Source organism: Anguilla rostrata, chromosome 9 (assembly GCF_018555375.3).
Source record: "Anguilla rostrata isolate EN2019 chromosome 9, ASM1855537v3, whole genome shotgun sequence".
Lineage (NCBI taxonomy): Eukaryota > Metazoa > Chordata > Actinopteri > Anguilliformes > Anguillidae > Anguilla > Anguilla rostrata.
Window position 1 is genome coordinate 49886392 of NC_057941.1, and position 26528 is coordinate 49912919.

The 26528-nt window shown below is 47.7% G+C and overlaps 1 protein-coding gene across 9 annotated transcripts; it reads left to right on the forward strand.

Moving 5' to 3' along the window:
- The first annotated feature begins 27 nt into the window (after positions 1 to 27).
- On the forward strand, positions 28 to 26030 carry arfip2b (ADP-ribosylation factor interacting protein 2b). 9 transcript variants are annotated; one of them, XR_010332587.1, is made up of 12 exons: positions 30 to 296; positions 4425 to 4532; positions 8502 to 8534; positions 11654 to 11762; positions 13619 to 13681; positions 14880 to 14966; positions 15553 to 15668; positions 16119 to 16340; positions 18848 to 19005; positions 20714 to 20888; positions 21460 to 24108; positions 24224 to 26030. XR_010332587.1 is itself a non-coding variant. In XM_064352659.1 (11 exons), the coding sequence occupies exons 2-11, from the start codon at positions 4434 to 4436 to the stop codon at positions 21613 to 21615; spliced, it is 1218 nt and encodes a 405-aa protein (XP_064208729.1). In that variant the 5' UTR covers positions 30 to 296; positions 4425 to 4433; the 3' UTR covers positions 21616 to 26030. The 9 variants fall into 9 exon arrangements, 8 of the variants coding, with proteins under 8 accessions (XP_064208730.1, XP_064208729.1, XP_064208731.1 ...); XM_064352659.1 differs by having other exon boundaries at positions 21460 to 26030; XM_064352660.1 differs by lacking the exon at positions 8502 to 8534 and having other exon boundaries at positions 28 to 296; positions 21460 to 26030.
- The last annotated feature ends 498 nt before the right edge of the window (positions 26031 to 26528 follow it).

Here is a 26528-nt window from a genome sequence, read left to right on the forward strand (position 1 = left end):
GCCTGTCGTCAGTTCCGTTCGGCCTTTCCACGCAGGATTGGAAGGGGGTGGCTGTACTGGATAATACAAACAAGAAACCAGAGGTTGAAAGAGGCCATCGGACAAGTCATGCAATAGAACAACGCAGCCAGTTTGAAGTTGCCCTTGTCTGTCACTGCGTGGATATATGTATTAGGTTGTACGCTAATTGACGAAAACGCAGCTAGCCAGCTGGAGATCGTGAACTCTGGATTAACAGTCGCTCGCTAGCTAGCTAGCCAGCTTGCCGGGCAATTCGGAGGACCGAATTCGCACAGGTAAAGAATCACGATTCGATTACTACTAGTGTTTTGCGTGGCAACCCGTATTTCGTGTTCTTGGCTATCTTATGGGGATGCGTTGCAATCCAGCATCTTTTTTTTCTTTTTCAAATTTTTGCACGTCTGCCAAATGGGCGAAGGTATTTCGCCAATCGCTGCGTCTTGGCGAGTCTAGCACCTCTGCCCATCACGGAATGATGCAGATCGAAATTGAAAATAGTGGGCCTTTTCGGAGGAGAGGTGCATCGTCGTCGGACACAGGGGTTGCTGCTAGTGGTACGGTTCAGAAAATAGCCAGTGCTTTGATAGCCGACACTTAGGCTACAGTCGTGTAGCTCGTTAACGTCTGCTTGTCAAAACGAAATGCTTAGCAACCTATCTCACGGGAATACAGTCGACTTCTTAAACACGCGTTACCGAAATTATGAACATTGTTGTGTTTAGATGCGGTTAGCTGGGGATACAGTCTGTACTGGGCGAATTCATACAAGGGCTGTTGAAGTTGAGTGCATGCGTTTCTTCACCTGCTGTGCACCTGCCGCTATTTGTGACCTGGCCGACAACAAAGTCCAGGTGGCGACAGCAGGTGAACACATTTCGTCGCTGTCGATATCTAACCCAGAAAACCGGCGTGGTGCGAGTTTAACGTTCACAGGCGTAATTTATCCAGAAATGTATTAAGCTGATCATGGATGCGTTTCTGCGAGGAGCAGCTTGCTAATGGCTTAGCAGCTAACTTGCCGTGTATGTCCTCCCCACAGTCAGTAGCCTGTCACATTTCAGTCTGTATTTCATCTACTTGACCACTGCATGTGTCCATGGCATCTAATTAGCAGCAAAACATTATCACAGTTTGTTTCAATTATTAAATAATTAACATTTTAATATTGCGCTGATATCTAAAGTGCCTTGGGGTATCAAGCATACCAGGGCCTCTATCTAGCTTGCATTTCTAACATTGTGTCGAATTCAAGGTAGTTGTCGTTGGGAGGTGGCTACGTTGTTTGCACAGGTTTGCTCATAGTTTTAAGGTGTCGTGGCTGTCTGTCAGCGGTCGTCTACAAGATGCACCGTGTCAATCGTGTAATCTAGACTCACACTGGTGCACCCTAACATACGGATATGTTTCCACGTGCGTGTTATCGGCGGAACATCGTGATACCCAAGAACCCGTTACACCACAGTACAGTAGATCCGTTGTTATAGGAATAGGGATCCGCGGACGACGTTGAACGCTGTGTTGTGAAACGCGGACACTTGCTCTACCGCGTCTGTTCATTCGTAAAAAAAAAAAAAAACAGAACTAATCGCATCTGAATCAAACGCTTGTGTGATTAAATTGACTAGACACAGTCCTTTAATTATAGAGATTCTCTACGAAAAATCCACGGTTTGTGCTGTGCGATGCATCAAGGTGGGTGGGAAGAAAAGCGATCAACGAGTAGGCTACTGGGTGTTAAGTCCAGAATGAAAGGCAATGAAAGTCCCTTTGTGAAGACCATTGGTTTATTGTTTATTTTCTACTAAATTTGACATTTAAATAGTGCATTTATCTCACTGAATACTAGCACAATAATATAATAATAATTAATTAATTAATCTAGCACAATAATATAATAATAATTAATTAATTAATTAATTTATGAACATACTCTCCTTTATCCTCAACTGACTCAGTATTAACTCCATCTATGATTGAAAAAGGCTTGCAGCGACCATAAGCTCCCAGTCCTGAGCTGTCTGTAGCCTACCTAATTTGGGGTGGTTGTCGTAAAGTAGCCTTGAGGAATGGGCCTTTGCTTGCTCCATGTCTACCAAGTGGTTTGTGCGGGCCCCAGTGAATTATGGGAAATAACCATGGCGATGTACTGATATGTCAGCTCGGTGTCTCTGTAATGGCACCCATGCATGAGCACTTCCACTGTCCTTTCTGTGCCAGGGAGGGTTCACAGCACCGATGAAGGGAATTCCAGTTGAATGGAGTGAGATTTATTCACTCTTCTGAATAAAGGGTTCCGAAAAGGCTCCTCTGTGTCTCCATAGACGAACCCTGTCTAGTTTAAGGGTTCTTTATTGGGCAAAATGGCTCAATCTGAGAGCTTTCACATGTTTCACACCAAACATAGAGGGCTCCGTAAAGGACCAAAATGGTTTCCCCTTTGGAGATGAGCCAAAGAACCTGTTTGTGGTAAGGAAGTTTACAGCTGATGATGTGCGATGTTTGACATGCTCACATGTCACATATCTGTCAGGGCAGCAGTGGCTGTTGATACCTTCTTAACCTGAAGCTAAATCGGAAAATTTGAACAACAGTGAGGTCATAACTTACTTGGCCAAACCCTGAACAAAACAAACATCCACGAAAAACAAAAGTAGGAGGAAAAAAGATTATATTTTCCACAACAGCCTTTAAAAACCTGCAATCATGGTGATGTGAAAACGACGGTGTTTTACTTGAGCTTATTTTTTTTGTAATTCCTTCCCTGAAAGATTAGAGGGCTGCTTTTTTATCTTCGAGAAGCCGCAGGGTGCCAAGTCCTCATGGGGGAAAAAAAAAAACACCCATAGAGTTTATTGGCCTTTGCGAGGGAATAGTCCTGAAACCCAGTGAAAGTGCTCTGTTGGCCGAACCGATCGTCTGTGAGCCCGCTTTGTAAGGGCCATTGACTTATTCTGCGCTCAGCGGTGTCCAAATATAGCCCAGAAGTCCCCTGAGGCTCGTTGTCAAGGTCTGTTTCCCCCCCCCCCCCTTTTGTGTTTATCAGCAGGCACGTCATTAATTCAAAATTTCAAATGAGGTACAAAATGTTCATTTAGGATGTGCGGAGGCAACCCTGACAGAAAGACAGTGTCTTAAAGTATCACAATTACAAATGAAATATAGTATCAAGACATTGCGCTTCACAATATATGGGAAAATACTACAAATTCTTGCAGCGCTCAGATATTTCAGTTTAGTGCACTGCTGTGAAATATATTTAACATTACAGGCTAAAATCACTTCAAACACAGTGTTGTGTGTTTCATTTAATAAGGGAAAGTGCTGACGTTTTCGTAGATGGGAGTCCTTCATCACACCTTTATGAACGAGCGCTTCTTAAATCCCGCTAGCCATTGGCTAACGGGCTGTGGTTCACGCGCCTTTGAGCGTTAGCGGGATGCTAACGCCCGCACCGCCAGGCGGCTAGCCAGCCATTGCGTGCAGCGAAACCCCGTCTCGCGCTCCTCGGCGTGGCGGCGAGCGGCGCAGAGCTGGCCGTTGCCTACACCGTGGGCCCTTAGCGCCTTCTCCCCCCTGCCGCTATTCTCGTTCGTTTTTCCCTCCGTTTTTTTTTTTTCGTCCCCCTCCCCCCCGATTACCGCCCGAGAAGCTCTTCGCACCTACGGCGCCGCGTCAGGCTCGTCGCTGGGGCCCGACTTGACAGACGGCTCATTTTTACCAGCGGATTGGCAATGAGAGGCTGTGATAGGTGAAACCAGGCGGCCATCAGCCAATCAGCAGGCCCAGACTCTTATCTGATTGGCTAAATGTTATATGGTGGAAGTGGTACGGTGACACAGCCACACTGGAATACCCCCTGAGCAGGTTTTAGGCATGAACCTGACTGACTCCTAATGAAGTTAATGGGGGGGTCATGTATGTGTTTTTGGTGCGTTCTTGTATAAGCCTGCTTGGCAGTGATTGGCACCCCTGGTTTTATCTTCATGCATTGGTACGCTACGGATTTGTGCCGGGTGTGGTGCAGTATGGCGTAATGCACGGCTTTGTCCTGTCTGGCCCATTCTTGCCCGAAATATTTATGACTACTTTGTTCCTTTGCATAGGCCACGGCTGTTGGGACAGTGGGCGTTTACAAGGCAAAAATTGAGTTCACTGTGTTTGAGAAAGTAGTGTATTTAGTCTATTAACATATTTCATTGCTAGTAAAAAATGTGTTTTCTTCTTAGGGCTTGAGAAATTGACATGACAAGAAAATGTTAGCATTTTCTGTTACATTTCAGCTTCTCATGAGTGACTCTATTTAGTGCATGTGTCTATATAGCGACTTTGTGATGAGAAGTAAACTAGTAGCGTTCCTGTTGTGTTCTCACCCCTCCCCCACCAACCCCCCCCCCCCCACGCAGGACTCCACCATGACGGACAGCATCATGAGTAAGGCGGCTACCATGGAGATCCCCATCAACAGCAACGGGGACACGGGGACCCTACCTGAGGATGACAGCCTGGAACAGGTGTGTGACCCTCCCCCGAATCTCTCCCCCCCCCCCCGTGCACCTGGCCAGTCACCACCTCCAGACAGGCTTTCTCTAGAGCACCTGGAAAGGGCAGCTTCGGTTCCAGAGATTAGTTTCCGCCAGAGATAAATATGCAGCCTGACTTCTAGTTCTAGTGCAGGGCTGCCCTGTGAGGGAGGTATCGTTTCATTCAGCTTTCTCTCTCGCACAGGAAACAGGAAAAGGAGTAAAACCGCGGGGGAGGGCTTGTGCTTGATAAACGGTCCGACTCGTTCAGTAAATCTGGGCATAGAAACGAACCAAGCAGCAGTGCCGATGAACTGTGCTTGTTCCCTGAGTCAGATTGCGAAGTGGAACTTCGGGAAAACGTGTTGCTCTGCGATATGTACGTTAAGGCTTTGCCAGGGGTTGACGGGATGGGAGTGGGGGTGGGGGGGGGGGGGTTGTGTGAATTTGACAGTCAAACGCACGTGCAGCGTCCTCGCCTCTGTCGAAGTTAGACAGCCTTGGACCCGACCCGTGAGAAGGAGTTTCGCGAAGGACAGGTGACGTGGCTCATTTGACTGTGAGCAGTTGGAGCGTTTGCACTGGATGCGTTCTAACCGATTCTGAGCGCGCGGCGCGCCGTGTCGCTAGCGAAGAGACTTAGCCTCGCGGGATCGGAGAGGCGAGCAGAGTCAACAGATCCCATCGCATGTGAGTGGAGCCGCTGGAAAAGGTCTCCGGGGCTCAGTGGGGGGCGCGTCGGTGTAATCATCGTACGGGCGAACCTCTGGGGAACCGGGTGGAATAAATTCTGTGCTCTTTGTGGGGGTGGGGGGGGGGGGGGGGGCGGAGGGGTTGGGGGGGTGGGGGGGGAGGTGAAGCCTCGCTCTGAAGTTGGCAAGCTCAGGCTGCAGGAATTTGTGTTCAGTTGGCTGGCATTCCAGCGCGGATCGGTGAAGGCCCATTTGCATGTTTTTTTTTTTTTTTTTTTTTTTTAAGGCTGTTTAAGGCGTTTATTGCCTTGCGCTGAAACTGCAGTGCGGATGAAAAGCCTTAAAGTCGGCTCGGCTCGGCTCGGTGCGTGGGAAGGCTACGCCCAGTAAGTCAAACACAAGTCCCTGGCCCGTTCAGATCCGGGAGGAACGAAACTGTTAATCAAACAGTGTGTGTTTGCGCTGCAAAGTGTGTTTTCGCAACAAGAACTGTATCCTTTTCACCTCAAGAGTGACTGAGCTTTTGTTAGCTCTGCTTACTTGTATTTTTTTTTTTTCCTTATTTACAATTTTATTATCGGGCCTTCCAGAAAGAATTCATCAGTGGTTTCCTGAAGGTTAGCAGTGAATAGTACAGTGGAAAATACCACTGTGCCAAGCACTTTATTTATTGTGGGTGACTCTTGGCAACCTACATTTGATGTATAGCACTTCTGTCGGTCAAGACGTTGGCTGGCACAGTTCAGTTAAGGTGCCATAAACAATTAAAAAAACCGCTATGTCTCAGCTGGGATTCAAACCTGTAACCATCTGGTTTGGAGCCCACTATCTCAGCACACGTGTTCGAACCTCAGCTCCACATTTGTTTCCTAAGACTTAAGACCTAAGGTTTGCTATTTACGGAACAAATGGGCTTGACGTCTGTGTTGTTCCTGCGGATGACGGTGAAGTGGGCCCGGCCGTTTTTCAGTTTGATCTGAGGGAAAAAAATGTCTCGCAACGCCCTGCCGTTACGCGGTGAGGTCAGCGGGTCAAACGCACTTTAGTGATGTCATTTTCGGGAAACCGATCCCCTCGGCGAATCCCGTGGCTGCGTACCGGAGAGTTTGAACGTGAAATGATATTCTGCGATTCGCTGCTTGGGTGGCACGTTTGGGAAGCCCTCTGTCAGGACCCGGAGAACCAACAGGATTCTCACACATCGGGAATAATGTGCTGTCTCACTGGCTGCTTCCGTCAGCTTACGCACTCAAACACACACACACACACGTACATACACAAACACACACACATACACACACACCCACACACACACACACATGCACACATACACACGTACAAACACACACACACACACACATACACACACCCACACACATACATACACACACACACACGCACATACACACACACACACATACACACACACCCACACACACATGCAGACCCACACACACACATACACACACACCCACACACACATGCACACCCAAACACACACATACACACACACCCACACACACATGCACACCCACACACACACATACACACACCCACACAAACATACACACCACACACACACACACACACAAGGCATGTCTTCCTCCACCCCCTCTCACAGCTGACTGGAAAAGAACAGATAGTGGGAAAGACATGTAAGGACAAAAAGGTGTAGAAAAGGAGGAGGAAGATAAAGATGGGGCTATTCCTGTCTGTTTTTTTTGGGCCCCTGAGGAAGCACAGTGAGATGAGATGAGGCTGATAAAGAAGACCCAGTTCACAAGCTTCTACACAGGTTACCAGAGTAACGGGTGCATGGCCATGTGCAGCGCCTGTATCGGCCAATCAGAGCAGAGTGAGGAACCAGGAAGTGGCGGAGGGATGCAAATGTGTGCTGCACAGCTGTTGAGGACGTTAAACCAGCCGGACGGGCAGGAGTGACGGTTGTAATAAAACGCCTGGGGGGGATGTAGCTCACAGTGAAATGTGTTCCACCCGCAAACCGAACAGCCAGTTCCCGGGAAATCAGGACCTCATAGTGAGGGTGTAGGCTTGGGTGTGTGGGGCTTTTGGAGAGCGTGGGGGTGGGGGTGGACGTAGAGATTAAGGATGGAGGTGAAGGCAGAAGGTTAAGGATGGAGGTGAAGGCAGAAGGTTAAGGATGGAGGTGAAGGTAGAAGGTTGGGTGTAGGTAGAAGGTGGATGTTGGGTTAAAGGTGGAGGTCAGGGAGGTGGGGTTTTGTGGAACCGCAGAATCTGAGCTGGAAGGGCGGCTGGCAGGACCAGAAACGCCAGGGACAGGAAGTCGAGCTCCACCTGTGACCTCATTTCCTGTGATGCTAAAAGCAGGCACCTTGAGGCTACCCAGAGTGCTCCTGCTGAACACATCAGCATTTTTTAATTTTCAATTTTGTTAAATGTGCGTCAGAATTATGGCATCATTTCATTCCGATTCTCAGTTTGAAAGCATGGTTTGTATATGTGCACCCCTCTACACACACACATCCACAAATGTTGGTGCAATCTTATCAAAACACACTGTTATCCTCAGAAATCCATTTTCTTTCTTGCAGTAATATATTGGTGTTTTTTTTTTTACTGTAGCTAATACACACTAGTTAGCTGTTTTTTTTACTGTAGCTAATACACACTAGTCTTCTGTTTTTCTGGGACCAGTGGGACCACAGAGATGTGATAAGGAGGGGAAGTGTGAGAGGCTCATTTTTGTGCCTCAGACATTTGTCTGATGCCTTTCAGCACGAGGCCCCTCTTCTGTGTGCATTTGTGATCATTTGCGGTTTCAGGATTTGTGTGTGTGTGTGTTTTTTTTTTTGGTTTTGTTCACTGCCTTCCTCTGTTAGACCCCGTTCTCTTGTGTTTCTCCGTGTTCTATTGTGTTCTCCAGTGTTCTCCAGTGTTCTCCGTGTTCTATTGTGTTCTCCTGTGTTCTCCAGTGTTCTCCAGTGTTCTCTTGTGTTCTCCTGTGTTCTCTTGTGTTCTTCTGTGTTCTCCTGTGTTCTCCAGTGTTCTCCTGTGTTCTCCTGTGTTCTCTTGTGTTCTCCAGTGTTCTCCTGTGTTCTCCAGTGTTCTCCAGTGTTCTCCTGTGTTCTCCTGTGTTCTATTGTGTTCTCCTGTGTTCTCTTGTGTTTCTCCGTGTTCTATTGTGTTCTCCAGTGTTCTCCAGTGTTCTCCTGTGTTCTCCAGTGTTCTCCAGTGTTCTCTTGTGTTCTCCAGTGTTCTCTTTCTTATTGTTCTCATTTTCACACAGGCTGCACAGATTCACTGGCGCTTAGATGAGAAGGTATGGAACCGCACACTGTCCAGGGTGTTAAGGGGGTCAGAGAGTGTGTGTGTGTGTGTGTGTGTGTGTGTGTGTGTGTGTGTGTGTGTTTGTCCTGAAGTTGCATGCAGGTTCACTAACCATATCGGCAGGTTAACAGGATGACTTTCAAAGAAGTGCTTTATTTTCCCCCCTTTGAGTAGAGAATTATTTCTGGCCTGAAGGCCTGGCCTGTCTGCTGATCGTGGCTAGCGCACAGAGAGCAGCGAGCGGTCGAGAGGAAGATCGGGCGCGACGAAAGAGAAGAGCGCCGTCTGCTCCTTTGCGGCCCGTTCCTCTCAGACGGGGACGAGTTTCACGCCCTGATTCCATCTGCTTCAGCTCACAGATCGTCCGGTGCTTCGTTTCGGTCCGTTTCGCCAGGTCCGAATGCTCTGTCGCGCCGGAGTCTGCCCCCAAAAACACCGATCGAGTGCAGCCTTAGCCTCGCGTCCGGCTGTTAGCGAGACACAGCGCCTCTTTTGTCTACGTTCTGAAGCTCATTAACCGGTGGCTTGGTTACCTGCCCTGTGTTTGATCCAGATAAGGGGTTGTTTTTTTTTGTGGTGCCTCCACACCTGTCTTACGCAGGTGAATTCCGTCATGGTAGAGTTCACCTGGTTGTGAAACCAGTCCGATGAGAACGGAGGCAGGCGGCTTTGTTCAGAGACGAACGTGGATTTGAGCGAGCGAGGTAGCGATCCAGGATTCGACACCAGTTTACTGTAGAGCCCGCCATCGATTCCGTGTTGTCATGGTCACCAGAAGAAATAAGAGAAGGAGAGGGGTTTGAAAAGCATCCTGTTAGATCTGTGTGTAGTATTAACCTTTCACAGAATGCTGAATTTAGACTCAGTGCTGAATTTAGAAACATTGTCTATTTGTCAGGTACATTTACTGTAACACTGTAGTTATTTTAATAATAATAATAATAGTCATAATCATAATAATAACAGTGCATTTTATTTATCAGGCACCTTTCTGAGTAAGGTCACCTTACCTCACTAACGGTTAGAAAAATGACAAGACACTGCACATACAGGACATGATTTGTTTTTTCTTAAAAAAAAAGTGTTTATAGATGTGCTAAAAAAAGAAGTGACGTTGGTCTGTGTGTGTATGTATGTGTGAGAGTGAGTGTCAGATTGTGTGTATGGGCATGTGTATACATATACACATATTTGGTATATGTATGTATATTCATATCATGCCCAAGAGAAGCATATCACCGGTTTTTATGGAGGTGTTGCAGCTTGCTGGCTGGAATGTGTTCTCTGTTACATTAACAATGCCATTACTCTGGGGCAAACGATTGGCAGAACTTATCACTGGACTGCGTCCACAGTCAGTTAACCGCCATAGCAAAGAATGTTCTAGAGCTTTTTATAGTCTATAAGAGTTTGAGCTTTGTCACAACAGGTGGAAGTGAGAAGTAGAGCTCGCTGTGCACTCTCAACCCGAATGCTTGTACCTTTGCTGAGATGAGTGTAGTGGAGAGTGAAATCTCACTGTAGTTACTTAAGTTATTTCCTTACTTAACTTGCACCGTTTTAGGATGTCACGTTAGTTATCAACAACAACAGGCCGAGATTCATTCTCACAGCTGTGCACTTTAGACCGACCTTTGAATAATAATCTAACGACGTCCAAGCTCATAAAACGCAGTCTAAAAAGTAGCATATAACTTGCTTAAAGGGGCAGTTCACTTTTTACATTTTTAGTTTCTAAATTTTATAATTCACTTTAATGTATGTTTTTTTAATGTGTATAAAAAAAGCTGAGATAATCTCAAGACACGAAAGAAAGTTACCTGTCCCTGTAAAGTGAATTGCAGTTGAGTTGAATCATGGCCTTGGTGTGTGCTTAAAAGTGTATTAAACTGTAAACTGTACTAACAGTGTGTGAGAGATGGATTTCCGTACAGAGGAAAATGAATGACTCCCTCTGTCTGCCTGGAAACTGCTGGTCTGGTCAGACTGATCCCCTAAATTCTCAATCCCCCCGTCCAACTGAAAAGTACGCTCCAGGGCTGGCCAGCTTCGGATAGGCTGGCCTTTGTTTTCACCTCGAAAACCTGCAGCCAGTTTAGACCCTGGAGACCAGGTGAGGTCACTCAACTTGGGCAGTTAAAGTAGTTTCTCTCACAGTTAAGCACCGAGTTTTAATGGTGAAAACCAGCAGGCCCTGTGGCTCTCCAGGACCAAAGTTTTGGAAATCCCTGGCACAAATAAACCATCTGTTTTCTGTTCAACCAATCAGAATGGACTAAATCTTCTTCAAATGCTTCTTTAATTCCCCTTGGATCTCTTTAAAGGGGCTTTTCTGCCCAGGCAGAACAGGCCTCTTGTAATGAGGCTAAAATGAGGAGGTCATTCGTTTTCACTCTGGTCTAACATTTGCAAAATGGAGGAAGTTGTCCAGCCGTAGTTCCCAATCCACGTAATCTCCATGCCCTTATCATACTCCATCTGTACCATACCATGTATGATTTCATTTTTGTTTCAAACCCACTAAAAAGTTTTTTTTTTTTGTTTTTGTTTATTTGTTCCCCCCACCACCCCCCACACATTTCATATGCACTGGGCTGTACGTGAGTACTGTGTCCTCTCAGCGCACACACGGGTGTTTTTTCTTCCGAAATTCCTCTCGGTCCTGACGCGCTCATTGGAGCACAGATCTCTCTGGTTTCCAGCTGCACTCTCTCCACTGTGTTCTCCAGTGCATGCGCGTTGCTATCCAACTGCGTTTGGACTCGGATCAGTTGAATGTTTGAGAGTGGAAGGGGAAAAAAACGACACTATTTTGAGTTTGAACAGCAATATAATTACAAACCAATTATTTAAAAAAAAACATTACTTTTTATTTTTTTAATTTAAATATCCCAGATATGACAGGAAGAGAATGAAGTGAGTCTCTTGTGTATATAGCTGGTGCACCTAGTGGTGAACTAATCACTGCTGGTTTATTGTGCAGATTTCTAAACTTCTGGGGGAGGTTAGATAGGGTGTTGAATGGGCCCTTGTTCTCCCCCCCCTCCGTCTGTGCTGCGTGCTGATTGGCCTCTGTGCTGCGTGCTGATTGGCCGGTTCCTCCTCTCGCAGGACCTGCAGCAGGTGATGGTGTCGGGGCCCAACCTGAACGAGACCAGCATTGTGTCCGGTGGCTACGGCGGGGCGGCGGAGGGGATCATTCCCACCAGCTCCATTAAAGGTACTCCCGCCAAATACCTCCCCCTCTCTCTCTCTCTCTCTCTCCCACCAGCTCCATTAAAGGTACTCCCCAAATATCTCTCTCTCTCTCTCTCTCTCTCTCTCTCCCGCCAAATTCGTACTCTCCCACCAGCTCCATTAAAGGTACTCCCGCCAAATACCCCTCTCTCTCTCTCTCTCCCGCCAAACTCTCTCCTGCTCTCTCTCTCTCTCTCCCGCCAAACTCGTACTCTCCCACCAGCTCCATTAAAGGTACTCCTCTTTCTCTCTTCTGCTCTCTCTTTCTCACTCCCCCCCTCTGTCTCTTACTTGCTTTCTGTCTCTCTCTCTCTGTCACACTCCATCTCTTTCTCTGGGTCTCTCTCCCTTCTCTCTCTGACACGTGCACACACTTTTTTCTCTCCCTTCTTTATTGCCCTCTCTCCTGGTATCTCTCACACACCTGCGCATACACAGCCATTCTTGAACTTGTTTCCCTTTTCTACCTGTTCCCCTATATCTATTGCTCCCTCTCCCTCCCTCCCTCTCTCCTTCTGTCTCTCTATCTCTCTCCCTTTATCTTGCTTTATCTCTGCTCTCTCACTCTCTCCTGCTGTGGGAGTTTTCGGTGCTGACCCAGTTGTCTGGGTGACTGTGTTGCTGTGGGATTTTAAGGGGCAGTGCTGTCATTAAAACCACAGAAGGAGAGAAAGGTGAGCAAACTGGTGCTGCTCTCTCTCTCTCTCTCTCAGGGACCTGTGCTGGCCAATCTGTAGGCTGGAACCTTTGCATAACTTCCTGTTTCAGTGACCCGACTTCCTGTGCCGTGCATGAACTAAAAATGACATACAGTCTCTCTAGGGTGTGGAGGGCTTTTATGTTCATATGTCCATTCTGGAAATAGGATGCAAGTGTGGATTTGCAGTATGACTAAAAATAGAGATGACCACCACATAATTACAGATGAGAAACATACTATTATTTATGATACACACTAAAGATCTAAAACCTGATACAGGCACTTTCATTGCAGTTAATTGAAGGTCTTAGCTACTGATTTAAATATCCCAAGTAATATTCATCAAAGGACTCAAGGCCTCTATCTATGGACCGCATTCTAACTGCTGTTCATTAAACAAGTCACGTTCAGTTGAGTAAGAGTAAGATGAGTACACCGTTCTCATTTCCATAATGTCATTTGAATTTTCCGTTTTCTTGTACATAAACACAAGCATTTGTGTCTACCCTTGAGATCCTGTTTTTCTAGGTGTGTGAACTGAGGGGTCATTAGCCAGATAGAGAGTAGAACTAAAGATCGTATTGACTTACAAGATGGTCAGCTCCTGTGTTCCTTTGCAGGGGGTTCTGGTTAGAGATGTAACTGTATGACAGATCAAAACCTCCATTGCCCCAACATTGCGCTTGGTCACGCCTCCTCGTAGGCAGCCAATAGGAATGCATCAGTTTCAACGGTAGGGGGAGAGAGATCGTTCAGTGTCAAGGATACAGAGCTGAGAATCTGTTTGTTCAGTCGAATCGGTGGTAAACCAGTAGCTGGGTTCCTCCCTGAGGTTTATGTTGCAGAGCCACAGATTCTATGGACCGAACAGATGTTCAGCTCTGGACACTTAACATTGAACCGCTCTGTCACCATTGTAGCTGGAACATTCCAATTCAGTGGCTCTTGAATATTTGAGTTTGATCGACGACGCCACAGCAACGGATTTTCTGTACTGCGATATAGCATCACAAACCTGCTGCCCTTGAATAGGGAGGAACACCAGAGCTGGTCATCTGGTTGGCCTATAAAATCTTTGGTAGAGCTTGACTCGCTGCCCGCCCAAGCTCTGACTGACTGGCACGTGCCCTCTCCCCCAGGCCCGGCCGTCCGCTACAACCCCGACAATCTGGGCATCAGTCGCGTCCCCGCCCCCGGACAAGGTCCTCTCATCTTTACCGAACCTACCCCCCCCCCCCCCCCCCCTCCTCTCTCTCATTCTCCCTTCTGTACTTCCTGTCTGTACCGGAGGGCGGGGTTTCTAAAAAATAATTTTCTGCCTCTCCAGGTTTTGTGTGTAAAAAAAAAAAAATCTGGACGACGGGATTTCTGTAATCATGTCCTCTCCTGTTTGGACTGAATAAACTGCGGGGTGTGGGCGTGGGTGCATCGTCTGTCCACCGATCGTTCGTCTGTGCTGGGGGATCGAGGGGCATTCAAATTGCAGTGAAAAGGATGTGATTTTTTAAAGTTGGGGGATCTGTGACTGAGTGAGCATCTTGGTGCTGATCTTTACTTCACCCTGTGAAACCCAGCACAGCATGCAATGTTTGTGTCCTTTCACTGGTGTGGGCAGGGAGAATCGTGTGTCCACTGTTTGTTCGTCTGTACTGGGGGATCGAGGAGCGTTCTAATTGCAGTGATATGCACGTGATTTTTTTTTTTTTGAGTTGGGGATCTGTGACTGAGTGAGCATCTTGGGCCTAATCTATATTTCACCCTGTGAAACCCAGCAGTGTTTGTGTCCTTTCAGGGGTGTGGTCAGAGCCCGTCGCTGTGCTGATGTCTGTACTGTGTGTTCTGTTTCCGGCGTGTTCCTGGTGGCTCTCCTGGTGCACGCGTCAGTCTCATTGTTCCGTCTGTCGTTCATCTTCATGCCGGTTTTCATCGTCCTGTCACTCATCCGTGTTCTGTCTCTTTTCTTCCTTGTCTTCCTCTCCTCCGTCCCACACCCTCGTCCTCCTCCTGCTCCTGCTCTTTGTGTGTGGGCTCCTTTCATTTTTCTTCCTCCTCTTCCTCCTCCTCCTGGTGACATCATCATCCTTCTGGCCATGACTCCACCCCTTTTATTTTATTTCCTCTTTCAATCCCCCCACACCCAAACCCCACCAAAAATAAAAATCTTCCACATTGACCTCTGATCCCCCCTCCTGAATTTTACAAATACCTAATGCCCTGCCACCCCCCACCCCTCCAATCCCCTATCGCAATCCCTACCACACCTCCCTGTTCACCAACACCCAACACCCTGCCTTAACCCGTCCCCCCCACAACCACTACAAACCTGCCCGCACTGCCCTACCAAAAACCTCCCCAACCCCCCACCTCACACCTGCCCCTCTGCCCCCCCCACCACTCCAGACCTGCGTTTGAAGTCTCGGGGGGCTGGCCCCCCCCTCAGCCGATCGGCAGTCAGTCGGATAGCCTGCCAGGCTGTGGCCCTCCCAGGTACCACACACCTGTCACTCACCTGTCAGGTACCACACACCCTACCTGAGCCTGCCTGTCACTCACCTGTCAGGTACCACACACCCTACCTGAGCCTGCCTGTCACTCACCTGTCAGGGCCACTCCCTACCTGACTCTGTCACTGTCCCTTTGTCACTCCCCATGTCATCTCCACACACGCTCTTCATCCCCTGCCACTCGACTGAGGAAGAGGAGGAGGTTATGTGACAGGCTGTCTCTGCGTCTGTGTTTGAGCAGCTGAAAAGCGTGGAATTCTGGGAAATCTGGGATTTCAGTGTGTATGTGTCATTTTCAGTTGCATGAAAGAGGCGTTGGTGCGTCCTTCTGAAGTAGACAGATTCAGATCATATGGCAATAAATGCCCTTCATGAAAATACCTTGAGGTGATTGGAATAGGATTCACAATTGGTACAAAACACATCAGTGTATTGGAGGTAATCCAGCTTTTGGGGTACACAAGCTTTCCACACACACACATGGAGACCCCGACCCTGGTCTTGGAGGGCCGCAGGGTCTGCTGGTTTTCCTTCCTCACTCTTCCTCCTCCTCGCCGTACCTCCCTCAGGTCCCAGCATGCACCACAGCGGCAGCGGCTCCTTGGCGGGCGCGGAGGATGCCTCGCGGGGCGTTGCCGTGGAGAAGTTCGACATCGTGAAGAAGTGGGGCCTCAACACCTACAAGGTGAGTTAGCGCGCGATTAACACCCTGTTCATGTCTGGAGGCAGACGCGATCGTGTCCACGGCTACAATACACACTGAAACACACTCTCTCTCCTTCTCTCCCTCCCTCTCTCTATTTCTCTCTCTCTCCCTCTCCGCCTCTCTCTTTCCCTCTCCTCCTCTCTCTTTCTCTCTCTCTCCCTCTCTGCCTCCCTCCCTCTCTCTCACTCTCTTTCTCTGCTTCTCTCTCTGCCACTGTCCCTTCATCCCTCCCTCTCTCTCTTCCTCTCTCCCCCCCTCCCTCTCTCTCTGTCTCTCCCTCCGTCCCTCTCTCCCTCTCCCTGCCCCCCTCTCTCTCCCCCCTCTCCCTCTCTCTCTGTCTCTCCCTCCGTCCCTCTCTCTCTGTCTCTCCCTCCGTCCCTCTCTCCGTCCTCTCTCCTCTCCCTCCCCTCCCCCTCCCCCCCCCCTCAGTGCACTAAGCAGATGATCTCGGAGCGTTTTGGGCGTGGCTCGCGGACGGTGGACCTGGAGCTGGAGGCGCAGATCGAGGTGCTGCGGGACACCAAGCGCAAGTACGAGAACGTCCTGCGGCTGGCCCGGGCGCTCACCAACCACTTCTACAGCATGGTGCAGACCCAGCATGCACTGGGGGACACCTTCGCCGACCTCAGCCAGAAATCGCCCGAGCTGCGGGTAAGGTCCTCCCGTCCGCGCTAGCTCTCCTGTAGCACGGTGCATGCACACACGTGCATACACACACACACACACACGCACACGTGCATACACACACACACACACACACACACACACACACGTGCATACACACACACACACACGCACACACGTGCATACACACACACACACACACACACTAGATAAGCCAAGCTGTGTAAGTACGGTGGAGAGCAGTCTCATGGGGTGAATAATGTTTTGGAATACTTCAGACACCTGTACTTAATAAGACATGCGAGTTTCCATTGTATTGGGTTTAGACCAGGCTGCCAGTCATAAATACTCGCTGTGCTAGCTCTTCTGTAGTACAGCGCAGACAAGGTTCAAATCAAGCACTTTATCCCTTTGGATACCAGTAAAATTCCTTCAGATTACTTGTTTTAAAAGAAACATCTACACACTATAAAAGATTCCTCTTTCACACAATTGTGCTACTTTGGTAAGTGGCTAATTGAGCTAAACAGGCTTTTCTCACTATGCTAATAGGTAACTCACAGGCCTGGTCTAATAATTTTTAGAAAAATCTGCAGCAAAATTTTTGCAGGTTACTGACCCATTTAAAATTTTACAACTTTTTTTCCACCAGCATTGAGAACAGAATCCTACTGAGCTGTGTGTACGTTTTAGTCTTTCTAGTTAGTAATTACTGTAATTTTAGCTTTACTGAAAATTCAGTAGATCTGCAGAGCTGACTTCTGGCATTAAAATGTTCTCACTGTGTATCTGACCCCAGTGAATGTGATGAAGGGTTCAGGGCACAGAATTGGAACAGCTTCTCACACTCTGATTGGCTCAGGATTTTTTTGTGAATAACATCGGCACGGTAACCGGTGATTACCATTCCGCCGTGGCAACAGAAGTGCTGCATGCCAGTCGGGGGAAAAATTTCCAGACGTCAGTATGAAGTTTTTGTTTAATTGGTCGATGCAAGACGAGCTTTTGCACAGTGATGGTTCTTTGCCGTAGTGTAAAATTGACTTGAATCACAGTAATTGGTTTTTTTTGAAAAACCTGCTAAACCCGGCAGACTCTCAGTGTCATCACAAACCGAAAATAGAAAATATTTTTTAAAAAGTCTAGCAGCTCAAACTCAAGATGGGCTCGGTTTGAAAGGCTGAGCTGTCGCGTTCCGAACGCGTCTCGCGCGTAGCGGGAATGAACGCGTGTCGCGGCGCGTGGTTTTTTCGCGCCTTTAGGCCAATCGCTGCTCGTTTCCTCACAGGCCTTCGCGGCTAACGGGTTTCTCGCGGCTAACGGCTTTCCGTGGCCGTCGCTGAAAGGAGACGTCGCGCCCGGATGAAAAGCTTGTTTGTTGCAAAGCATGCTGGGGCCGCCGGCTGCAGCTTTTCGGCGGTGGATCTGAAGGGGGGGGCGTTTGTATGCGGAACGGAACCCCCCCCCCCCCCCCGACCCGCCACTTTAACTAACGGCCTCCTTCTAGTCTTTAAGCGCCCCCGCACTTTAAATGCTAAATTAATGTTGCTGTTGGCACGCCGGTCCCGCTCTGTCGGGGACAGAGGAGGCCCTTATGTTCTGCGTTTCTTGAGCCGCACACACGAAAGGAAACTAATATTTCTTCCCCTCCCCCCCGCCGTCCCCCTCCCATTCACAGTTTACACTCGCGCCTTTGTTTTGTTGAATTTTTTGGGAGAAAAACAGGAGTAATAAATTGCAGGCGTATCTGTGGGTGATGTGATCCTGGAGCGGGACCAAAAACCGCCACGTTGTAGCGTCACAGGGATGTGTGGGATTCTGTTTGCAGGGATGACGCTGATGCATCGCGCACCAGCGACCCCTGCTGGTCAGCCCAGCACCTGCAGGTCTGCCTGTTGAGCTGCACGTACAGGGCCTGACCTTTGAACCTTTAGCATGCGCAAAACCTTGTAGCACACACAAAACCAGTAACATGAACCGTGATTGGTGAAAAAGAAATACCATGATACATGAGGGCCTACCCAACAATGCTGAATTTCTTAAAAACGAAAGATTAGAGGACAAAAAATAACTTTTTGATGATGGCGGATTGTGCGTGAATCTCTGGCGGGAAAGAGATAATAGCCAAACGAATTAAAATGGCTTTGAGTGAAAAGCGCAGCGCTTCTGTCCACTGCGCAAAGAAAGAGCGTTTCATCCAAACAAAAGCCTGACAAGCGTGTCTGTCATGTTTTTAATTCAGAGTGGAGACAACGATGTCAAGACTGCATATTGTGTGTGTGTGTGTGTGCGCGCGTGCCTGTGTGGTTTTTTTTTATTTTAATTTTGTCTTCATATCATTAGAGTTATCACCTGACAGCGCATCTTGTTGAAGGTTTTCACACTTATTGTAAGGTTGGATATTTCCTGTGAAGTTTTGTGGCAAAAGCCAATCGCTATTTTTATTCCATAGTCAATTAAAATTTTGTGTGTGCCCGTCTGTGTGTGTGTTTGTGTGTCTGTGTGTGTGTGTACATGTGCAATTGTGATTTTAGGACGAATTTGGGTACAACGCGGAGACGCAGAAGCTGCTCTGCAGGAACGGGGAGACCCTGCTGGGCGCCATCAACTTCTTCGTGTCCAGCATCAACACGCTGGTCAACAAGACCATGGAGGACACGCTGATGACCATCAAGATGTATGAGAACGCCAGGTAACCCCCGAAATAAAAGGCTCCTCGGAATTACTCCACTGCAGCACCTCGCTTTGTGACCCAGAGGTTGCAGGTTCAAATCCCATCCAGCTGTTTAAACGGTTAGCATGTAATCCTGTTAGCGGCCTGCGAGTGGCGCTTGATAAAGCCATCAGCTAAACACGTAAGTAATAAAGCAGTGTAAAAAACAAAAAACAAAAAAAAACGCAGGTTTACGGGATCGTTAGGAGTCGCGTTGTTGCGAAAGCGCCTGAAGGAGAGGAGGGGTTCACACGAGAGAAAGTGAGGAGCCAGAATATAACCCCGCGATTACCGCCGCTCTCGGTCCGTCCCCCCGCCCTCCGGGACGGCATCGATCTGCTGACGCCGAATTCCCCGTGCAGTAAAGGCCGTCCATAAAAAAAACCCGCCGCGGTGCTGACGGTGCGGCGGCGTTTCCCACCGCCAGAATTCCGCACCGTGCTCATTAACCCTCCCCTGTGATAGCGCCGGCGTACAGTCGCTGGGCGTCGACCTCGTTTCGCGAGAATACGCATCCTCTGTCTCTCTCTCCCCTCTGTCCTGTGTGCGCGTCTGATTATCTTCCCCGATAAGAGCCGTTATCTCAACAAACGCCAGTCCAGTTTCCCCGATGCCTTCCTGCTTTCAATTGATCTGTCCTTTCATCATTGCTGCTGATTTGGAAACTGGCTTGTCACGATTGATATTGAGAAACGCCGTTTGTGGTTTTACATGAATTTCCCTTTTGAACAAGAGGTGCAGAGCTTGCACAAAACGTCTCGATCTAACGGGTAGCTTAAACAGAGTGCGGATGTGCGTGTGCTGCGTCGCCAGTAAAACAGATTCATCTCTTCTGATTTGGCCCGAGATAATCGCGGAGTTGCTTGTGAAAACGCAGGAGTTTGTGCCAGACAGGCGAAAACGCTCACTTTCGTGTCGTAAGGTTTATTAGTGTTGTTTTATGGAACGCTGGGACTGGTCTTGTGCAACTGGAGAGAGTGACAGAGCCCTGTGCTAAGTTGTAGGTGAAGCGATTTGTGTATTGATTTTTGTATCAGAGTGACACACTCACCCTTCTGGAGGTGCAGCGCGGTGTGTGCCTGTACTCCCCAAACAGTGTGCTCATATTTCAAAATGTGCCAAATGTCTGTAAATGAATGAACTCCATTAGCATAACAGTCATAAGTCATGTTTATTTAGAGAGCTTGGAATGATTAAGTTCTTTCAGAAATTTCTGCCAAAAACAAGTTATGAACTTTGTGTCTTTTGGCTTAATTTTTAAAATATATTAACAGAGATGGATTCGGATGCATATGCTACGTAGACAAAATAAATCAGATTGAATTTTTAGAGATAACGGATCGAGATAATCAATTATCTTTAATTTACGTTCATAGTTTTTCGGTTGTCTAATTTCGAAGCCTTTTTATGTACTCCATAATGACAAATCAAAACAAAATAATAACTTGATTGTGCAACGCCTGGCTAAAATGTTGCACCCCCAGATTTTGTGAAAATGTTTTGGCGCCAGCTTCTCCAAGTTAGCCTGGGGCCCGGGGTTATGGTGCAGAATGATAGCTCAGCCTCTTCCTTCTCTCCTCCTCCTCCTTCCTTTCCTCATCCTCCTCTTCCTCCTCTCCCCCTTCCTTCACCTCCTCCTCCTCCTCCCCCTTCCTCATCCTCTTCCTCATCCCCCTTCCTCCCGCAGGCTGGAGTTCGACGCGTACCGCGCGGACCTGGAGGAGCTGAACATGGGCCCGCGGGACGCCGCCACGCTGGCGCGCATCGACACGGCGCAGCAGCAGTACCAGATCCACAAGGAGAAGTACGAGAGGCTGCGCGGCGACGTCACCATCAAGCTCAAGTTCCTGGACGAGAACAAGGTCCGAAGCCCCGCCCCCTTCGCCCTGCTCGCCCGACAGTACACCCTAGGGGCCCGATTCCCCCGACGGAGCAGAACTGTGGATATGATAAATGTATTTTAACCATTTAAAAAGGAGGTTATGTCGGTGTTCTAGAACCCCCGCTGCTTTCAGTTGCCAGTGGTGATTGTGACATCAGCAATAGAATGTTCAGTTCAAAACATTCTAACCACGTGATTGGTAATCGATCACCTTAAAGGGTTAATGCGCTTTTGGGAAGAGCACAACAGGCATGCAAGTTCCCTGCAGAAACTGGATTTAGCGGTCACGTCTTGGTGATGTGGAATAGCGCTGGTAACGCCACATGATCTAATGTCGTATCATTGCTTCTGTTCATTTTGGACTAGCTGCATAAAAGATTATGTATCTGCTGGAGTTCCTTTTGCCCATCGGCTGCAGGAAACGTAAATCGTGTCTTTGTGCTGCCTGTGGAGGTGTTCTCCACAGCCAGTGATCATTCATGTGAAGGTCTGACCGGATGTGCACTCTCAAACTGAGCGATGGGGGGGGTTCTTTTTACTTTATTTTGCAGGTGAAGGTGATGCACAAGCAGCTCCTGCTCTTCCACAACGCCATCTCGGCCTACTTCGCGGGGAACCAGCAGCAGCTGGAGCAGACGCTCAAGCAGTTCAACATCAAGCTCAAACCCCCCGGTGCAGACAAGCCGTCCTGGCTGGAGGAACAGTGACCGGACGGACGGACGGACGGAGAGAGAGGGGGGAGGACGGACTGTACGGGCGTGGTGGGGCGGGACATCCCAGAGGAAGCGGGACCAGCAGAGTGGCCAGTGATTGCGAAATTCGGCCCCGGAGAACGAGAGAGCAGGGAAAATCGGCGTCCTCCTCTTCCTCTGACTCCTGCTCGTCTCTCTCTTCTCTCCTCCTACTGCACCTCCTCCTACTACTCCTTCCATCTCTCTCGCTCTCTTTCTCTCTCTCTCTCACACACATACACACAAAACGGTAACCCCTCTCTGTTTTCATGTTCATGAGAACTCTGGATGTTTTAGTCAATAAAAAAACAACCCAACGTTCCTTTCCTTATAGGAATCGCCCCCCACAGCCCTTTCCCCTTTTTATCCCCCCCCCCCCCCCCCCCAAATGTTCACAATCTTAACAAAATCAGAAGAGAGATCACAGCACCGTCTGGTAACAGAACGCTAAACCAGGGGCTTGGACTTCAAACCGTAAAAAAAGACATCTCCCTGCTCCTGTGGCTTTTCCCGCCATTTTCTCTTCTGTCGAGCAGCGAAATCTTAGAGGACAGAGGAGACTTTCTCCAGAGAAGGACCAGGAATGGCTCGCTGCTGATTTTGTCCCCCCCCTTTTGAATCATTTAACTCCTCTAACAAATGAGCGTGTCGACTTTTGGATTCAGGTGATTAAAGAAACACTACAGGTACCGACGTCAGCCACCGGTGACCAATGAGAGTGGATGTAAACAGGAACTGGAAAACTCCCGAGTGAAATGCATGATGGGAAACCCCATTCTGACGGATGACATGAGTGGCAGTGGCTCTTTTAACAAAACGGCAGGATATTGTCCTATTTATTTTTATTTATTGTCTGTTTTATTTTTGTCCAGTTTAGATGGAATCTATAATGGTACTCAGCATAACACTCTGCTTAGCGATATGTGCTAATTGTTGTTTTCATTTTGGCATTGTCTTTCTCTGTCTTGGGTTATTTTTGGGCCTTTTAAACTGTAGTCCTCAGCAAAATGACACGGTACACATAATCAGTCCAGTGTGTCCGAGCGAGAAGGAAAGAAATGCAATCATTGGTGGACACTTTTATTTTTGACCTTTAACCCTTTGAAGAGTTCAAAGGGTGCAGCTAAGAACATTTCTAATCACGTATTTTGTGATTTTCTTACACCTTAAAGGGTTAACCTAAGCAGCTCGCAGCCTACAGAGCGTTCCTTACTACCAAGTCACTCCTAACTGAAACGAATCTCCAATAATAACAGTAATAGAAGTAAAAATCTGTCTCTTGCATGTTTCGTACTCCGTGTTTTTAGTCATCAAAATGGGTTTGGACGACTGAGAAATATGAGACACTCCGGAGTTTCACTCGTATGGCAGCTCACGCACGCTTTGCCGGGTTTGGTTGGTGGATTTGGTCCGGCTCCTTTCAGTTATTTTTTAAATCGGTAAATGTGCGATGTGGATGCGAAAGAAAGAGTAGCTTCGTTTCCGAGCGCGCTCGCGAGAGACCTGTGGCTAGTTGAGCCGTCGTCGTCTTCCTTCTGTACGGAGAGCAAGTCCCTCTCAACCCAGTGATTTTTATTTTTCATTTTTTACCCTGAAATGGTGTGTTTGTACAGAGACATATAAACAGTGATGCGGGGGTGCGTTAAGGCACAGCCCGGTTGAACTTTAGCCCCTCGCCGGGTCTTGGAATGCTTCAAACAGTCCAGATTAATCCTGTTAATCTTCAGACTGGGGGTGGAGGTGGATGGGGGGGGGGGGGGGGGGGGGGTGTAAGGTTATCGCATGCCCCTTCCATCAGAGGCTCTGTAACGGGCTGTGTGCTCTTCCACAGCCAGCTGACTGCAGTTACCGGGTCAAACTCTCGGCTGAGGACACGGCGCTGAGTTGAACCCGCGCACGTAATCGGACGCCAGGCGAAGAGAGAGAGAGAGCCGTTTAATTTATGAAGTCTCTCCGGAACGTTCCCGGAGCGTCAGGCCTGGGTTTTTTTTTTCCGGCTTGAATACAACACGAGACGCCGCTCGCGTTCGCTCGGTTTCATCCCCGTTAAAGATCACGAGGCTGCAAAATGGCCTCTTAGAAACCGAAAGGGGGCTGCCTGAGGCCTCCGGTAGGGCAGTAGAGCTCCCTTCCAGATCCTCAGAGCAGTTACTTTACTTTTGGCGGGAGTATCCGTGGTAACGGTGTTTCGTACGTGAGGTGAAATGACACGTGCTTGTGCTTATTTTGTCTCATGACGTTTGACCTTGTTATTTGGCAACAGAAATGATTGAGTTTTTTTTTTTTTTTTTTTTTTTTTTTGGTATATTTATGGTACATTTCACCTCCCAGGCTCATTTGATATTGGCAGTAATTTATATATGTATGTATGAAGAAAAGGATTATTGGTATCGCATATATATTTACACATGCCCCTTCCCGGGAAGTCTTTATAAAATAGACAAATAGAGCATTGGAGAATGGTGAGAAGTCTGCCGACAGCACACCTGGGTTTTATGAAATTATCCAAACTAGCCGTTCTCGTTTAGCTGACGTTCACCCGAGGGGAACCGCAGAGCATCGCGTACGATCCTTAACAAAGGAGAATAGTTGGGGGAATAGTCCAGAATGGTGAAATTACAGTTTGTTTTAAAAGGAGGAGGAGAACGAGGAATGGAATACTGTATAGAATGAACGATGGATAATTTATAAATTTCTAACTTCGGATTTTTAAAAAAATATTTTCACTTTGGGCAAAGTGGCCCTTCAGATTTCAACCACTGGAACGGGGTGATGTGACTGTGGGTCCCGCGGTTTGCACACAGTAAAGTGGAGTTTAATCGCTGGGTGTCGGTTTTTGTCCGATATTGAAGTGAATGTAGAAGGAGGCAACGTGCTCACACTACTGTACCATTAGCACAGGACACCAAACAGAAGCACTTTTATCTTCCACGGGCCTCGGTAAGAAAAAAGTAATTAAAATGGCCGCCCCTCCCCCATTTTGGCTGCGGGGATATTTTATGGTTCGTCTGCATCGATCCCCTGAGAAAATTCAACAGCTCCGAGCGCCTCATTGTATTTAAACGATAACGGAGGGAGTGCGTATTAAAGAAACTTCCATCCTTTTTTTTAACGCTGCACTAACTAACTTTACGAACCTGGTATGTGAAGCAATACTGAATTTAAACAATGTCCAGAAAAAGAAACTTAAATATTGTCTACCAAGTGGCCTGTCCCTTTGGTGTACATACTTGCCAAGATGATGTATGTGGTACACAGCATATAGACTGGTTGCACATCTGTGTATCTTAGCAATCATTCCACGTCTTTCTGTGAACGGAAATGTTTCGGAAATGCATGACGAGAAAGGACAAGAGCCTTCCACGTGCTAACCCTGTATGGATTGTTTTTAACGCCGCTAATGCTCACATTGTTAAAAGGAATAGAGGCATTAGCAAGGTACTAATAATGCAAGCTAGCTAGACAACGCTACACCATGAGGCTTCTCCAGCCAGTTTATATATACGGTATATATTATTGAAGGTTTCAGCGTTTGGAGATGGTGACTGGCATGACTTTGTAGGACTTCACAAGCTGCGGCAGACTTGGCGAGAAGTCGGTTCGACGTCTGACGATTCTCTCTGTGTGCACGTTACTGCCAGGACCGTGGATGTCTGAATGGTGCGGTCACTGTGGAACAGGAAGGATAATGTGAGAATTGTAGGAAGGGTCTTGAGTTTGCAGAGGGGAGAATGTTTTGTAACGTCTGAAGGTGGCGTTTCTAGAGGTGGGTGACGCTGTTTGGTTTTGATTACTTGTCTTATCCCTGTGAAAGGCTGCACCCGGCTTGTGGACAGCATTATCAGTTTCTGTGGGATGAGAAAGAGTTGCCTGTCATCTTATCCTGAACTGATATGACACTTGTGAGATCTCTCAATCTACTCCCACCAAAGCTGAATTTGTGATCCCGTCCTAACACCAAAAAAACCAGAATATCTCTCTTCTGTGACTTTCCCAAAAAAAAAACTGGAATGATCTGTTCTGATATGAGTACGCCACATTAATGCTTTCTGTTAATATAAAAAAACAAATGGAAAAATAAAAACCCACAAAAATAAAGTGTGATAGATTTGCAGTCACTCCTTGAGTAGTTTTAGTTCTTAGGTGAAACAATGAGAGGTTTATATATGAAATATTATTTGCGTACAATCAATATTTTTTAGGCTGCTCTGTGATATTGTAGTGTATGAATGACTGTATATATGTAATGATATTTAAAAAGAATGAAGAAGTAAACTGACGTCTGGGGTTTATGTGGATATTTGCCATTTTCCCTCGACTTTGCCCAGACCCTTGGAACATGGCAATTACTAGAACACAAAATGAGATTAAAAAAAAGATGTTTTCAAAAACAGCTGTTTCCTGTTGTCTTTGTCATTGTCCTTATTGGGAATCCAGGGAAGATCCTGTGCTGTGGTGACCATCTCACTACATCCTGTTTCCATGCCTTTCAGTGCTGCAATACCACTTCTCACCACATGGGGAGGGGGCCTCCTCTGTTGTCATGACAGCCTGTATAAGTTCATGGCTTTATTCTTGCTATTGAGCTCATCTTCAAACTCACTTTTTTTTTTTTTTTCAAATCACACCTTAAACCTCATAATTATTTATTTTAAATTAATTTGGTACCCATCATGGGGCTGAAGGTGTCCAGTTCCCACTCTAATTTGGAATGTCCAATCATCTTCTTCATCCGCTGCCACATTCATGTGTGAACCCCACAGCCAGCAACGGGGGTCCAGCAGGGGGTTGCTGGATTGTGGGACCCCCCCCCCCCTAACACAGACAGGATCCTCCCTTTCCCAGAACCATGCAGTTGTGCATTTGATCTATGGAGCTACCGGAGCCAC

Coding starts and splice junctions, on each gene's coding strand:
- arfip2b (XM_064352659.1), top strand. CDS start 4,434: ATGACGGACAGCATCATGAGTAAGGCGGCTACCATGGAGATCCCCATC. Junction 14,967..15,552: donor CCAGGCTGTGGCCCTCCCAG/GTACCACACACC, acceptor TACCTCCCTCAG/GTCCCAGCATGCACCACAGC. Junction 16,341..18,847: donor AGAAATCGCCCGAGCTGCGG/GTAAGGTCCTCC, acceptor TTGTGATTTTAG/GACGAATTTGGGTACAACGC.